The 15,843-nt window shown below is 39.0% G+C and overlaps 1 protein-coding gene across 1 annotated transcript in view; it reads right to left on the bottom strand.

The window, feature by feature from the left end:
- Nucleotides 1-15,446, bottom strand: part of MROH2B (maestro heat like repeat family member 2B) — a 63,533-nt gene extending 48,087 nt beyond the window's left edge. Inside the window, exons 1-11 of the mRNA XM_054505113.2 lie at nucleotides 15,419-15,446; nucleotides 13,857-13,918; nucleotides 12,202-12,312; nucleotides 10,752-10,911; nucleotides 9,960-10,058; nucleotides 7,122-7,276; nucleotides 4,734-4,874; nucleotides 4,261-4,353; nucleotides 4,100-4,169; nucleotides 2,292-2,405; nucleotides 903-976 (exon numbers count right to left, since the gene is read on the bottom strand). Of these exons, the coding sequence (XP_054361088.2) occupies nucleotides 903-976; nucleotides 2,292-2,405; nucleotides 4,100-4,169; nucleotides 4,261-4,353; nucleotides 4,734-4,874; nucleotides 7,122-7,276; nucleotides 9,960-10,058; nucleotides 10,752-10,911; nucleotides 12,202-12,312; nucleotides 13,857-13,918; nucleotides 15,419-15,446 (1,107 nt within the window). The remainder of the gene's footprint in view (nucleotides 1-902; nucleotides 977-2,291; nucleotides 2,406-4,099; nucleotides 4,170-4,260; nucleotides 4,354-4,733; nucleotides 4,875-7,121; nucleotides 7,277-9,959; nucleotides 10,059-10,751; nucleotides 10,912-12,201; nucleotides 12,313-13,856; nucleotides 13,919-15,418) is intronic.
- Between the last annotated feature and the right edge of the window lie 397 nt (nucleotides 15,447-15,843).

Below are 15,843 nucleotides of genomic sequence, written 5' to 3'. Positions count from 1 at the left end.
CTACATATGAGTGAAATCATATGGTATTTGTCTTTCTCTGATGGATTTATTCCACTTAGCATAATTATTGTTATTTATTGCATAGCTTTTGTTATAGTCACTGCAGATGAAAGTCTACTAGGGGAATTTTCTTCTTTCCATTAGTTTCTGTATAAGGCTTTGATCCGAACAAAATGTAGTTTTAATAAAAAAATATAGTAATTTCTATTTTTTAATTTGTTCCAGTACAAGTTATATATCTTATCTAATATGGAATACTTTATTTTTTAATTTTTTTTAAAGATTTTATTTATTTATTTGAGAGAGAGAGAATGAGAGAGAGCACATGAGAGGGGGGAGGGTCAGAGGGAGAAGCAGACTCCCTGCCGAGCAGGGAGCCCGATGCGGGACTCGATTCAGGGACTCCAGGATCATGACCTGAGCCGAAGGCAGTCGCTTAACCAACTGAGCCACCCAGGCGCCCAATATGGAATACTTTAATCAAATAATCAGGAAATATTGTGCAATCTACTACATGTAAAACTTGCTCTAGATGTTCCCTAGTTGGAAAATAGGATATCTAAGCTAAAACACAACAACAACAACAAACAGACTTAGGGGTTATTATTTTTTGGAGGAAGATACATTATTTTTATAATTAACAATTTTTAAACCATTTGAAGAGCATAGCACTGTGATGCTCTGGGCAAAAATCTTTTTTTTTCCTACTTAGAAGCCCTTGAACTGAATGTACTTTTGATATAGTTTATCTTTTGGGGAGAGATGGAATTGTATTAAAATTGGAATTTATCACTGAGCTCTTTATAAAGCAATCTTAAAGTAGATTCTTAAAGAATCAAAACCATTTCATTAATTCCTAAAACTACCATCAACAAAATTAAAGTCCCCATTATTTCTCTTACTTTTATATTGAGGTCACCCATGACGACTTTGACTGTTTTTTCAATTGAAGTGATGTGATCTCGCAACTTGGGCTCTGAAAGACAAGGAGAGAAATGAAGAGATCAGATTCAGTAGGAGTATAGTCTGTTCTAGGATTGATGAAAACCCATTAGAGTTATGGCACATAATTTCAAAGTCTTTTGTCCATAACATTTCAGGCTATTCAATTTCCTCTTATCTTCTTCTCCATTTTTAAAAATATTTTATTTATTTATTTGAGAGTGAGAGAGTGAATGAGAGAGAGAAAGCACGAGTGGCGGGGGAGGGGAGAAGCAGACTCTCCGCTGAGCAGGGAGCCCAACACGGGCTTCATCTCAGAACAGAACCCTGGGATCATGACCTGAGCCGACGGCAGACCCTTAACCCCCTGAGGCACCCCTCTTCTTTTTCAATTTATGAGAGATGTTTATTGCTCTCTTTGCTCCATATTATATTTGATTTCACCTTGTTTAAAATGTTAGGTTCCAAAGTGGACTCAACACATCACGCCCAATGGATTAGCTTTAAATTCTGTGAGACTACTTCATATTTCTTGTCTTCTGATTCTTCAGTAAATCTCAGGGCTAACTGAATTTTTTGAAATATTATAATATAGGATAAAAATGAATTCTCATATTTTATTGAATTCAAGATGTCATCAAATTTATGAGATAACAGTATTTTATATTGTATCAAAAAACCTTATAGTGGCTGATTATAATTAAAGATGCTATCAATTATGAGATAAATTCCAATATCATGAAAATATGTGCTTCTTGGAATTAATGAAATATGATATTCCATTAAATTCTGCTCTTTTCGAAATGTACTAATCTTTAGAATATTGTGCATTCCTCCCACCTATCCCCTATTTATTGGGCTACTTAGCCAGCTTACTAGATCTTCTAAATTTGATTTTCAAGTATTCTACTTCTTCTCAACTATGTATATCCATAAGTATCATGAAAGAAGAGAGGTAACTGAAAATGCCGTTTAAAAGTAGTAGATTATAGGGGCACCTGGGTGCTCAGTCAGTTAAGCAGCTGCCTTCAGCTCAGGTCATGATCTCAGAGTCCTGAGATCGAGTTCTGCATTGGATTCCCTGCTCAGTGGGGAGTCTGCTTCTCCCTCTCCCTCTACCCCTCCCTCCTGCTCGTGCTTTCGCACCCTCTCTTTCTCTCTCTCTCTCATATAAATAAATAAAATCTTTAAAAAAGTAGTAGATTGTAGATGATGAAGAAGACAGAGCTTTACTTGAATATGATCTTCTATAAACACCCCAAAGACATAGAATAAAGTTAGAGAATGCACAGGCTTTAGTTTGCTTCTTGGCACAAAATAAACCACTTTGGCTTCATTCCTTTGCTTACCCTCAGCATTGATAGCCGATCTTAACAAAGTCAAGATTCCCATTCGAGTGGTTTCATTATCACTTCTCATTTGTTCATCAAAAAATTCCATCAGGTCTGCAGGGTTGGAATGGGCTGCAGGTTTAAGACATACTGGAGTCATAAGAACTCATTTTCACCTTAGGTAAAATACTTGTGAATGGGAAAAGCAGAATTCCATGAAGATTGTCAAAGTCACTCTTTGGTTGGTAACTAGATTTTATTACATCGATGTATCTTTAGTATCATAGAATTAAGCAGTTTGGTCACTAAGAGAGATTTATATACTGCATTTGTTCATACCTGTGACTATGACTTTATTTAGAAATTAGGTGTTTTTTTGTTTGTTTGTTTTTTACAGATGGAATCGAATTAAGGTAACATTATTAGGGTGGGCCCTAATTCAGTATGAGATGAGAAAAGGAGAGGAGATAAGGGGAGAATACCTTATGAACATGGAGGCAGAGATTGGAATGATGCTTCCCCAGCCGTGGAGCTAGAGAGCTACAAGGGTAAGTCAGGGAGCAAGGAAGAAAGAGAAAAGGTGATTGGAGTAAAGCGGTTTGGGTTTGAAATTATTAGAGATAGAGTGAAGTAGTTAATTAGGTCGGGCATAGAACAGAGGAAAGAATAGAAACAGAGGGACCAGTTAGTGGAGAACTAGAAATAATAGAAAGGTAATGCAGTGAAGTAGTAGAAATGACATATTTGGGAGAGGGTGGAGGTGGAGGTATGGGAGGTATGGGATTGCTCTTGTCCTTACTTTTCAGGGTCTATGTTGGAACATAATTTGTATACTGACTCTGAGAACTTGGTGCCTCCTCTACCACCTGCACCAGGTATTCTAACCAGACAATGGGTGGGACTGTGATGTGAGAGCAAGAAAGAAGGGGAAAGAGTGAAGGAGAGAGAGAGAGAAAAAAGGAATAGATATTAAGAAATGACCAGGGAGAAAAAAGCATGACTTTGGGTTTGACACAGTCTCAAATAATCTCAAATACCAAGAAAAAAAGCATTTCCTATCCCTAGGATTACCAACTCACCTTGGTGTGCCTAGAAATAAATCCATCCATATGTGGCCAATTAATTTTTGACAAAGGAGCCAAAAATATATAATAGGGAAAGGATAGTCTCTTCAATAAATGGTGTTGGGAAAATGGACAGCCACATGCAAAAGAATGAAACCAGATCCCTACCTTATACCATATACAAAAATCAAATCAAAATAAAGACATGAATGTAAGACCTGAAACCATAAAACTCCTGGAAGAAAACATAGGCAGTGAGCTCCTTGACATTGGTCTTGGCAATGATTTTGTTGGATCTGACAACAAGAGCAGAAGCAACAAAGGCAAAAATAAATAAGCGGTACTATATCAAACCAAAAATCTTCTGCTCAACAGAAAAAAAAACACAAAACCATTAACAAAATGAAAAAGCAACAGATGGAATGGGAAAAATATTTGCCAACCATATATCTGATAAGGGGGTTAATTCCCAAAATATATCAGAAATTTTCTGGTTTTAGAACTGAAAGTTCTACCCCTGCAAGTCCATTAGTTCCAGGCAAACCAGGATGATTGGTTGCCCTACCTGTTGCGCTTCTCTTGGGAATGGGAGGATAGGGAGAGGCACAGGATACCATGAGTTGAAGGTATAGTGTGTGTATGTGTGTGTGTGTGTGTGTGTGTGTGAAATAACTAATATGATAGTTTGCACAGCCTTCATCACTGTTGTCATCATCACTGGGAGACATTTTTATTAAAAACCCTCTGGATGCTGGATCCTACCTAGAATGAGGAAACAGCTTGAAGCTTCAATTTCATTTTCCTTTACTGGGGGCTCTGGAACTCTGCACACCTGAATGAGCAAGAAGAATCAGGTGGGAGATGTCAAAAACAGAAAACCGGTGGAAATGAAACAATCAGATCTGACAGCAGGGTTTTCTTACCTGGTGGAGTAAATTGATAAAGATGGTTTTTCTCAAGCCCTTTGGAAGGGCCGTGTCATAAAGGACCACCGCGGTCAGTATTTGTTTTAGACTCTAGAATGGAAGTTCTCAAAGGTTAGTTGGAGGCTGCCCGTGAAGCAGCAGGCACAGGATGTGGAAGACAAATAATTATGTTTTTTGTGAGGAGAACAAATCCATAGCCTTCCTGCGGTTACCAGTTTTCTTTAGTGATTCTGGGCCCCCGGCCTTAGTCAGTGCCTCAGTAGTTTGAAAAGAAAATTCTTAACCCCTTTTTTGGAATTACATCCCCCAGCTGTGCCAACCTCTTCTCTACCTCATGTTTCTCAAAAAGTATTTAAGTTTAGATGCCCAAACCAGTATCTCAGTTCTTTAGGACCTCTGGAGACTTACTGTCTTCCAGGCTGGTTGCAGACAGAGTCTATGAATCGGTTCCTTGAGGGTGTGGCTCTTACCTGAGTGACGTGAAAATCAATCTCTTTGTCTTTATACTGGTTCAGGAGCCAGGGTACCTGGTCCAGGGCATAGTCACAGAGGTCTTCCCGATGGAGCAGCAGGCTCACTGTGGGGCCGTGTGCCTTAACAATGGCCAAAGTCTGCAGAGGCAGCCAACAAATACCACTTCTAATACTTCACTGTGCTTTTTGTGCAGTTCTCAGAATACCTGGAGCTTTAGACACCCCCAAACAACTTTCCTCACTGCTTCCAACCAAGAGAGAATTCTTTAAAAAATGTTTAGGTTAAGATCATTGCATGAGGCAGTTATACTTATGTTTGTGTTTTCAGCTCTATCTACATTTATATCTATACTGATACTCATTTCAGTATTTGCCCCTCTTCCTATTTCTTTAACCTTTCTCTACTAGTCGCTTTCTTTCAATATACTAATAAATTGAAAATTTCCCTCATATTAAAAAAAATTCTTCGATTCTATATCACTTTGACCCCAATTCTGTTTTTTTCCTTTCTCCAAAAAAAGTACATGGTGAATCACTAAATTCTCTTCATGAATTTAAATAAAAGCTTGAAATAAACAAAAAGCAAAGCTTTCTGAAAGAGAGGTCTACGTTTGCTATCTCCACTTCCCACCTCTCATTTACTCTTCAATCCACTCTGGCTTCTGTTGACATAAAAAATGAATAAGTATAAAATATAAATGTAAATAGGTTGATTGTAAAAATTTAGAAATCACAAAAGTTACAAAGAAGAAAACACAGTATTTGCATTGCTGACAGTATCTATAGATAATCACTGTTTGGTGTATTTTAATATTTTTTGAATTTATTTGACTTATTCTTTCCCATATTTCCTCTATATGTTTTAATTTTTAAAAAACTAGTGCCATTCTTTAATATATAGTTCTACGTTCTGCTTTTTCTACCTAATATTATGTGATGAATTTTTTTTTTCCTGTCAGCTAAGTTTTGTTGTCTAACAAACCATCTCAAAACTTAGTGGCTCAGAATAACAACCGTTTATTTCACTCAACTGTGTGTCAGCTGGATGATTCTTCTAAGCAACTGGACATTTCCAAGCAATGGACGTCTTTCAAGATTATTCTCGGTTGAGCACTGTAACAATAGACTCCATAGATCTCCCTTTACTTCTTGAAAATTATTCTTTTCTTAGTTTCTAAGATCTCATTCTCCTTGCTTAGAACCCTTCCAAGGTTTCTTATTTCCTATTAAAAAAAGTCCAAACTCCTGTGTAGCATTCAAGGCTCTTAATTTGGCCAAGACCAAAACCTTTTCTGGTTTTATTTGTTTCTGCTTCTTTATATCTCCTTTCTCTTCTCCTCTTCCTTTTCTCCCACCAGACTCACTCAAGTGTGCATGTTATCTTGTCTCCAGCCTCTGCTTCAGCAGCTTTTATTGCATCTTTGGGGAATGCCTCTTGCTTGGGTGAATGTCTTTATAGGCTGCAAGCTCAGTTTCAATGTCACAGCCTTTCCATTACACACCACAGGAGTTAAGTGCTTCTCTCTCTCTGTTCCCTCATTACTGTGTGCACCTTCTTGTCACTTGTCTAACTCTTTCTGTGGGAAACTAGGAAAGTACTTGTACTGAATTGTGTTTTTCAGGTGCTTTGAAGAAAAGACTTCTACAGGATATTTTAAAAGTTCCATGTTTGCTAACGATTTAACTACCCCAGCATGTTAAAAAAAAAAATAAATGCTTTGGTAGCTTAAAGCATAGAAAAGAAACTGAACTAGAGAGGGCTAAGAGTTACATCTTTTATAATATAGAAATAAAAGACCTAAATAGGATGTAATTTAGCCCCCATTTAAGTATTATACCGATTAAGCAAGATAGGCATGGGATTCCATGTGCACACACTTTGTAATCTCTTCTGCACGAGGCATTATGATCTTTTGAAGCTCCATGCACATCCTTTAGATGTTATTTTATTTCACTGTCATCTTCATAAACATGGGAAACTTTTGTGGGCTGTTGTTTTTTCTAATCAGTGACTCAACCCAAATATGGGTTATAAGACACGAAATAACAAATTTCTGTATATTTTACTCATCTTCATTTAGTTATTGTTCTTTCCACACGCTGGAATGTCAGTTCCATGAGAGTGGGGATTTTGGTCTGTTCAATCCTTGCTGTCTTCCCAGCATGGGGAACAGTGTCTGGCATGTCATGGGGACTCAATAAATATTAGTTCAAGAATGAATAAATAGTGATTTGAAATAGGAAAAACAAAAGCATTGATAAACCTGATAAAACACAATCATAGCTTTCCAAAACAACTGAGATTAATGATTATGTCAGAGAGTGGAGGAAGTTCAAGCCGCATGGAAGGAGAGCTAGCTTGGGCATGCTGAGGCCCCCACTCACTTGCATGGGCGAGGTAACGGGGGCCCACTTCTCCATTATATACCGGAACAGCATGAAGATCTTGTCAGATAGTCGGTTGGCATCCAATCTTGGATAGGGGAAGTCTCTCCAGTGGTTGACATACTTGTAAATGGCCTTGCTGAATTTCTCAAGGGCTGCATTTTAAAAACAACCACAGACTGAGAAAAATATAAAGATGGGAGGGACCATAAAATAATTTGAGACGAGTGTACCGATGATTAGCAAATGTGTGATAGTTTCTATAAAATGTTATGACGGTACCAAATAAACATATAAAAAGTATTCAGTCACGTTAGTGAAATGTAAATTAAAACCATAATGAGATAATATAACAAACCGTCTAGAATTGTTAAAATTTCAGACAATGTCAAACTTTGGTAAGACTAAGGTGCAGCTGGAGTTTTCATGTACTGCTGTGGGGAGCATGAATTGATACAAACACTTTAGAAAACTGATACTATTTACCAAAGTTGAATATGTGTTCTCTATGACCCAGAAATTCCACTCCTAAGTATGCAGCAGTTAGATACACAAATAGATAGGCACTAAAAAACTTGCACAAGAATGTTCATATTCACTTTCTTTTTGGGTCATAGCCTTAAACAGAAAACAGAAAATGCCTGTCAGCAGGTACAATGGACGAACTGTAGTATAGACATGTAATAGGATACAGAAGTGAACACGGACTGAGCTTCACACAACAACATGTATGAATCTCACAAATAGGTGAAACTAATCTATGGTGTTGGAAGTCAGGCTTGTGGTTATCCTTGGAAAGGATGGAGATGATAATGATTGGCCAGAAAGATGAGGTGGGATTCTGGGGTATTAGTAATGTCCCACTCCTTGACCTGGGTGGTGGTCAAATGAGAAAGTTCATTTTGTGACAACTCATCAACCTGTACACTTCTGATTTGTATGTTTTTCCATGGGTCTGTTTCAGTTCAACAAAATAAAAAAATGTTGGGCCTGCAAAAATATTTTGGACCACGAACCCATATATATTTGCATCAAATGCATTAAATAATATTATTTGTTCCTTCAGCCCTCATGTTTCACTAGATGATGAAGAAAATTCATAGTTTACTCCTCAATGATACTTCACATGTAAAGAATACTCTGGAAAGATCCCGAGTATCTTAGTGCTGGCCATGTATTGGCTCATTCACATTCCCTTTAGGCTGATAATCTCCTGCTATACTTTGTCATAATCTTGTGTGTGTGTGTTTGTCTTGCACTGGCCGAAAGCAACATGAGGGAAAGGATGTCTTATCTATTGATGGTATCTGAAGCAATGAGCACAATGTCTGCTTATTGGCTGATTGATTCAATGAATAACTAGATGGACAGATGGACGACTATGTAATTTTATACTGTTCTTTAGTGGCAGTCAGGCAAAAGTTGCTTTAGGACCAAAGGGCACTAGATAACTTTATAACACAAAGACAGAGAATCCCTTATTCAATGCCATGATGATTTCTAATTTTATTTCCTTTCCCCTGTTGGGTTGTTGATATTGCAGGTAGAAATGCTATTACAAGCACCAAAGTTTATTTGCAAGAACACAGTGTTAGCTGTGATAGTAAGTGGGGAAAATAAAAAGTATTGAAAAGTGGGCTGATCTAGTATAATTGCTCAAGTTCCTGAGCCAGACTCTCATAGTTCAAATCTTGGCTCTGCCACACACTAGCTATATGACTGCAGGCAAGCTGTTAACTTTCTAGGCCTCCATTTTCTCATCTGTAAAACGAAGGAAAAATGTTACTTACCAAATGGGGTTGCTGTGAGGTTAAAGGAAATGATAATCTTAAAATGCCCAAGGCAGTATTCAGGCACACAGTAAATTCTCAGTATATACCAGATACAGATATTGCTTCCATTGAGGACAGAAAAGAGAAAGTGACCAAAACAGAACAGAAAAGACTTGGTTGAGAGGTAAAGATGACATTCCTGACAGCATGGGCTTTTAAATAATTCAAAATAGTAGTGTTGGGGGGTGTTGGGGTGGGGGAGAGGGATCCTAGCAATCACTTTATTTAATGTGTTTAGAGGTGAAAATGAGATGGAGAGAGGGCAGAATCACCTGATGGTTCAGTGGATGATCACGGAGAAGAGTCGAGGTCTCCAGACTCATCCAAGAAGCCTCTCACTGTGCTGTATATGCTGTTTCCTGGAAATTCCAGGGTATTTTCTTCTCTGTAGACTCTTGATTACTCTAGATATATTTCGGTTTGGGGGTAGAGGGAATTTGTGACCCATAGTTTGTTTACCTATTTTCCTTAATTTTATGATTGCTTGTACTTTGATTAGATTGATTACTTATCATTATTACAATATTGCATTATGAAGCGATGCCAACATTTAGCCTACTGCTAAGAGCTGGTGAGCTCCCAGAACCACTGTGGGGGAAGTGTGATCCAACTAAAGAAGGAGGCTCATAGACATGGAGGCTATTTAGGGTAATGGAAAGTGTATAGACCACAGTCACATAGACTTGAACACCACCTCTCCATTTCATTGACTGTCACCACTTTAAGGAAATTGCTTAATTTCCATGACCCTCAGTTTCTTATCTGTAAAATGGGGGGAGGGAGGTAATAGTACTTACCTTGCTTTGAGGATTGAGACAGAGAGAATTATAATTGCTTTGAGGACTGAGAGAGATCAGTCCCTGCAGAGAAACTTCCATGTGGTAGGCACTCAATAAATGGTAGTTATTATTATTAGAAAGAACAGAACTAGAGTAAAAGGAAAAATAAAACATTTGCACAATTCATAGTCTGGTCTTAACAAAGAGGAAACCATAGGGATACCCACCAACACAGAAAACTCTCTTCATCCTCTCCTCTTCGGCCAGCCTGAGCATGGTTTGCATGGTTAGCAGGGTCATCATCATGAAGGGAATACTCTGGGACACTGCCAAGAGGGGCACAAGAGAAGAAAAGCATTATCCTCACACTGGGGAGTTCTGCTCTTCTCTGCATCAGCAAGAAGCATGTCAAGGCTGTGTCGGGGAGACAGATGAGGTGCAGCAGGAAGATACTCTCCTCTACCCCTCTTTTGCCATAATGCCCAGCTGTAGTTTGAGAATCAAGGAGTGGTTGGTTTCAAATAAGGTGATAGCTGCAAAGTCACCCATACCTGTTGTTTGTAGCAATGGCCTATTTGGATAATTGTTTGATTAATGCCCATCTCTCTCACCAGAACTTGGCTGCATCCCCAGGGCTTAGCCCAGGTAATAGATGCTCAATAAAAATCAATCAATCAATAAATATCTGTTAAATAAAGTGTAGAAAAACAATCATAACAAACTCTTACTTCATGTAAGTGTTCAGTCGTTTGCAGAACATGCCTTGTGGAAAAAGGGCTTTTGCAAACACAAAGCCAGATGGAAGGGGCAGTGAGGGTGGGAGAGTCCAGCCAAATCCAGAGCAGCATGGACTAATGCCCATCTACGCTCAGAAAGGACTGCCTAAATCCCACTATCGATACTCTTTAGTAGGGCGGAAGGGAAGTATGGTCTCCTTTCTGCTGTCTGCACCATCTGGTTTTAGACGGTGAGTCAGGGTGGATGTTTCCCAGGCAAATGTGGAGATGCTCTCTCCATACCGTAGCTGGCTGCCAGTTCAGCCAGAGCAAGCACGACGAATTCATCTGGTAGTTCCAGGATCCTGAAGTTACTTTGTACTTCATACATCACAGAGTTGAAATCATGTGCAGCAAGAGACACCAAAACCTCACCAGCCAGCATCCTGGTTTCTCTGAGGATCTGAGGAAGAAACAACAATAACAATTAGAGGAAGAACAGGGGGAATGGTCTAGATAATATTCTAAGTTCCCCTGGCTTTGGAATAGAGAGAGACCAAGCTGTTACAAGCCCAGGGGGGAAAAGCCTCTAGAGTGGGGGTCAGTAGCTGCTAAGCAGAGGTAACTTTAATGAACTGTAAAACCAGGTTTTAATAAGGTTCTTGTAAACTTGAGGTTAATACACATTTTCTTGCTAATTGATTAAGCACTATGAACAGAGGATCTATGTTTTATGTGTAAGTGATGAATCACTGTGGTTGAAAGACTGAAGAGAATGGTGAAAGGGAAATGGGACCAGGAGTCTAGACTTTTGGGTTTTAATATTGTCCTGATCTAGTTATCTTTGATACTGGAGATACTTGGAGGGACTTCTGCTTTTGGTCATGCTGAACTAGGTAAATTTGATCAACTCTCCTGCTGAGGAAAATAAAAAGACCTGGACAAGGTATTAGAAAATATACTCAGAAAAACATCACAATATAGGGTGGAATGAATTACTAAGTTGAGACCTGGAAAAGATTGGGAATCCAGAGAGGTAAGTCCTATATTTGAGGCTACTTTACAGTATTTTGGGAGAATAGACAGAATTTAGGACCAACAAATGGTGACACTCTGGTCGTCTGACTTCTTATCTTTTGGCCTAAGACTCCAAAAGGCTGCATTTAAATGAAAGGTGCACTTGGCCCTCCATGGACTGTAGTCCAACTTGGAATCACAGAAGTGCCCCCACCCCCCCCAGATCTCAAGTCCTGAAATTAATCATAGATTGTTAGTACCCTTGGCAGGTAAAAATCCTTTCTGGAAGAAAACACCTTAAAACTCAAATTATTTCTACAAATAATTTTTTCAGATACAGTGCCTAGCATAGGTAGCTAAGTAGGCACATGAAGAGATAATAATTCATATGGAAAGCAAGAAAACTGGGTTCTAGTTACTTGTTCTGTCAATAGATAGCTGTGTTATTTTCAAAAAAATCTCTTCAAGCATCAACATGTTCATCTAAAAGTGGAATGGATAATATTATCTCTAAAGTCTTTTTTTTTTTTAGCTTTGCCTCAGTTTCCTTATCTGTGAAGGGATAAATAATTGGTACTGTAATAATATCCAAGTTATCATGAAGGAACAAATGAAAGTGATTTGCAATTCAGGCAGCAATGTAGGAAAAGCTTAAAAATGTCTACATAGTTGCATTTGGGTCACTTAAAGACCAGTTACAACCCTGACATTGATTATCATTAAGAATCAAACTTACATTGTTGTCTCTCATGTCCTTAGAGGCATAATAAATCAACCGTTGGACGATTGCATCATCCAAGATGTCACTATTCTGAATAACAGAAGTGAGATGACTATAAAAGTCTTCCTGTGAACATACAAGTTTATACGCAGAATTTGAGTTGCAAAACTAAGGAATCAAAGTGCAAATAAATAACACCTTCAAATTGAGCAATGTATTTCTACCTCACAATGGATTTTATACATCTTTTTTAAAATTTTAAATTCAATCAGCCGGCTTATATAACATGATTAGTTTCATCTGTAGTGTTCAATAATTTATCAGTTTCATATTATAACACCCAGTGCTCATCACATCAGATGCCATCCTTATTGGGGGATTTTATATATCTTAATTGGGGCTTCCTGAACATAATATGCAAACTTAGGAGACAAAAGCTTATATATAAAGCAAAGTTCTTTCTGAAAACTATTTTAACCTGACTACATTACTATGACAAAATCTAATTGAAGGTGGAGGCAGGCTACCTAACATATCAAAGTCTTGAAAGACACTGGAGTAGGGCACTCAGGGGAATGGAAATGCTCATTACCCAAACCATTGCTCCTACCACCAAGAAGTGACTATGGTATTAAGAAACTCACTGTGATTCCCAAAGAGGCTGATAAGCTGCAAAACTGGATCCTAAGGGAGATTTATAAGTCCTTAGCTTTATTCATGCCTTATAGAAAGAAAGTTCTGAATTCTTTTGGACAGAGCTGCAGCCTCGGAATCATGGGGCTTGACCAGGTGCTGTGTGAGAGAGCTCTTCTCAATCTCTTAGGTGGCTACATGGTCTCTGATAGATGAGAGACTGGGGTCCTGAAATGCCCAGCAGCCTCAAGCATGTTGCCTTCAAGGTACCGTGCCCATGTTGAAGGTGGGAAGTAACTCCCTCTACATAAAGGTTTCTAACACGTAGTCAGGTTGAGAACCACTAGATTAGGAGATGAAGGTGTAGACCCCGTCCTTCACAGGGAGGCTGCACTGGATCATGCCTAGGAGCATTGTTTTGGAGTCAGACAGGCTTGTGTTCTGGTCATGTACCTGCTCTGGGTCTCCCTCCTCTTAGCTGTGAAATGGAAACGGCCATGCCTACCTCATAAAGTTGTGAGGGGTGACTATAATACAAGTCACCATGTTTGGAAAGCATCTTGGGTGCTGCTTCCTAGATAAGTGTCCCTGGAGGTAACTGCTGTTATTTTACAAAAGGTTGCTGGAGCCAGAAAAGCCTTCGCATCCCAGAAAAATAAATCTCCAATTGTGGAATAGCATCACAAATGAGTAGGGGACACCTTTGGGGATTTTTATAGAACTCTCAGCTTCTACAGGAGGAGACTCTCATCTGCATGGTTGTAGGTCTGGCCTCCCCCTCTTTCCACATCTGCCTATATAGAAAGGGGGTTCTTTAGCTAGCTTCCAGAATTGGATACTCTGATTCCTCAAAAGCCAAATATTATTTAAACATTACAATGACTTCCCTTATAACTCTACTTTTTGAAAGATTGAATGTTGTGTATGAAGCCAGAGAGAAAAGAAAAAGTCAAGGGAAAGAAGGAGGTATATGAAATGTTGCAATAATTGCATTAGGAAAAGTAAATGCAAAAGAGATTTTTCTCCATTTTCCTTACCTTACTAATATTATCTTCCATGTTCAGCATGCCTAGAGTGAGGTTAATATCTCCAAAAGTCTCTAAAGTGTACAGAAAAAAAAGAATTAAGTCTCTGCTGGAATGTTCTTCTATTAATTCTTATGCAAGAGTTATAGAAATTTTATTTCTCTTGACTTCTCTCTCTTTTTCCTTTGCCCCTGATCCCTTTTCTTCTTGACTGTCAGCTCTTTGATGACAGGAGCTGTGTTTTATTCATATTTCATATACTTGACATACTTGCAAATAACAGATACTTAGTATTTTTTTCAAAACCTGAATTAAAGGGGAAGGGGAAGATAAAAGATGCTACATTCTGGGGCACCTGGGTGGCTCAGTCGGTAAAGCGTCTGCCTTCGGCTCAGGTCATGACTCTGGGGTCCTGGGATGGAGCCCCACATCAGGCTCCCTGCTCAGCAGGGAGTCCGTTTCTCTCTCTACCTCTGCCCCCCCCCCAACTTGTGCTCTTTCTCTCTCTCAAACAAATAAATCTTTTTTAAAAAGATGCTACATTCCTATTTATCCCTCTTGTCATGTAGGTATCACCCTATATATCCTCTCTATCAAGGCACAGCTCTCAGATACCATGAGTTGAAACCCTTCCACCCTACTTGAGCACAAGAAGGCAATGGTGTGATATAGCTGTTTACTTTCATTTCCCTCTCAGCACCTCCTCCATGTCCTTTTCCACACTCTGTCTACCTCTGTTTCCTCTGTCTAACCTTCTGGCCCCAAGTTCATGGAACCTTCGTTTTCTGATAATGATCTAAATTAGTTTGACTTGCACTTTCCAGACATATCTATATTTGAATAAAGCTCATTGGAAAACTGAAAAAAAATATGTGATTCAAAAGAATAGAGCAATTCAGACCACATGGCAAATTGGTCAGAGAGAAACCTTTGGAGGTGAGTCTCCAAATCAAGCCACAGACCCCTTTAGCACACTCTTTTTTGGCAAAGCAGTTAGGCAACCATGCTTGAAAATTAGGGGAAAATATTTCCAAAGGACTCTTCCAGTATTTAAGGTTAAATAAAAGACTGTCCTTCTTTGTGTTGTAGGCACTTTCTCCTCAGGTAGACTATATATATATTTTTAAAGATTTTATTTATTTATTTACTTGAGAGAGAGAGAGAGAGAAACAGCATGAGAGGGGAGAGGGTCAGAGGGAGAAGCAGGCTCCCCGCTGAGCCGGAAGCCCGATGTGGGACTCGATCCCAGGACTCTGGGATCCTGACCTGAGCCGAAGGCAGTTGCTTAACCAACTGAGCCACCCAGGCGCCCTAGACTATATATTTTTTAAAGAAGGTAAGGCACCATCATCTCTCAGACTCCTAGTCTATCATCCCCCCTTTACAATCAATGTGGTTTATTATTTTGGAATAAAAGGAGAGTAGAGAGAAATAATCTTACTTTAGCATACTTTTCATAACACTTTTAAGTTGTACAGACCCTCCACAATGACTCACACCATCCCCCATCCCACATAAACTTATGATCGCACAGACACAAGACACTTAGCTCCTCAGGATCCCATGATGCTCACCTACAGTTTCCTCCATGTCCTGAGTCATGTCTTAGCTGTTTCAGGCTCTCTAAGAGACAGCACCTAAGTATCAGAAATAGTAAGGCTAAAAAATTGAACAAGCAAGTTGGCAAGTTTCTCACAAAAGTTTCACATAAGGTTCTCTAAAGGAAAGTCCCTCCTCCACTTGATTGGCACAATGATCTGGAAGCTTCCAGCGATGGGCTGCTACTGAGGAGGATGATGCTGTATTCTACCACTATGACATTTTCTTGCTTCTGAGCTCCTGTTGACCAACAAAATGGCTGCATCTCACCAAATATTGTCCCTTGGATGGAGACCAGAGTGTCTGAGAAGGAAGAAATTAGAGACTGGGACTCAAAGCATTTTTGTAGACCAAAGGAGTTCCTCTTCCTAAACTTGGGTCCATTGATCACAAATTTGGG

Source organism: Mirounga angustirostris, unplaced genomic scaffold, assembly GCF_029215605.1.
Source record: "Mirounga angustirostris isolate CCGP_5_RB_7025 unplaced genomic scaffold, mMirAng1.0.hap1 SCAF_7, whole genome shotgun sequence".
In the NCBI taxonomy this organism is placed as follows: domain Eukaryota; kingdom Metazoa; phylum Chordata; class Mammalia; order Carnivora; family Phocidae; genus Mirounga; species Mirounga angustirostris.
Note: the sequence above shows the minus strand (reverse complement) of the source record. Positions and strands in the feature narration are given on the sequence as shown.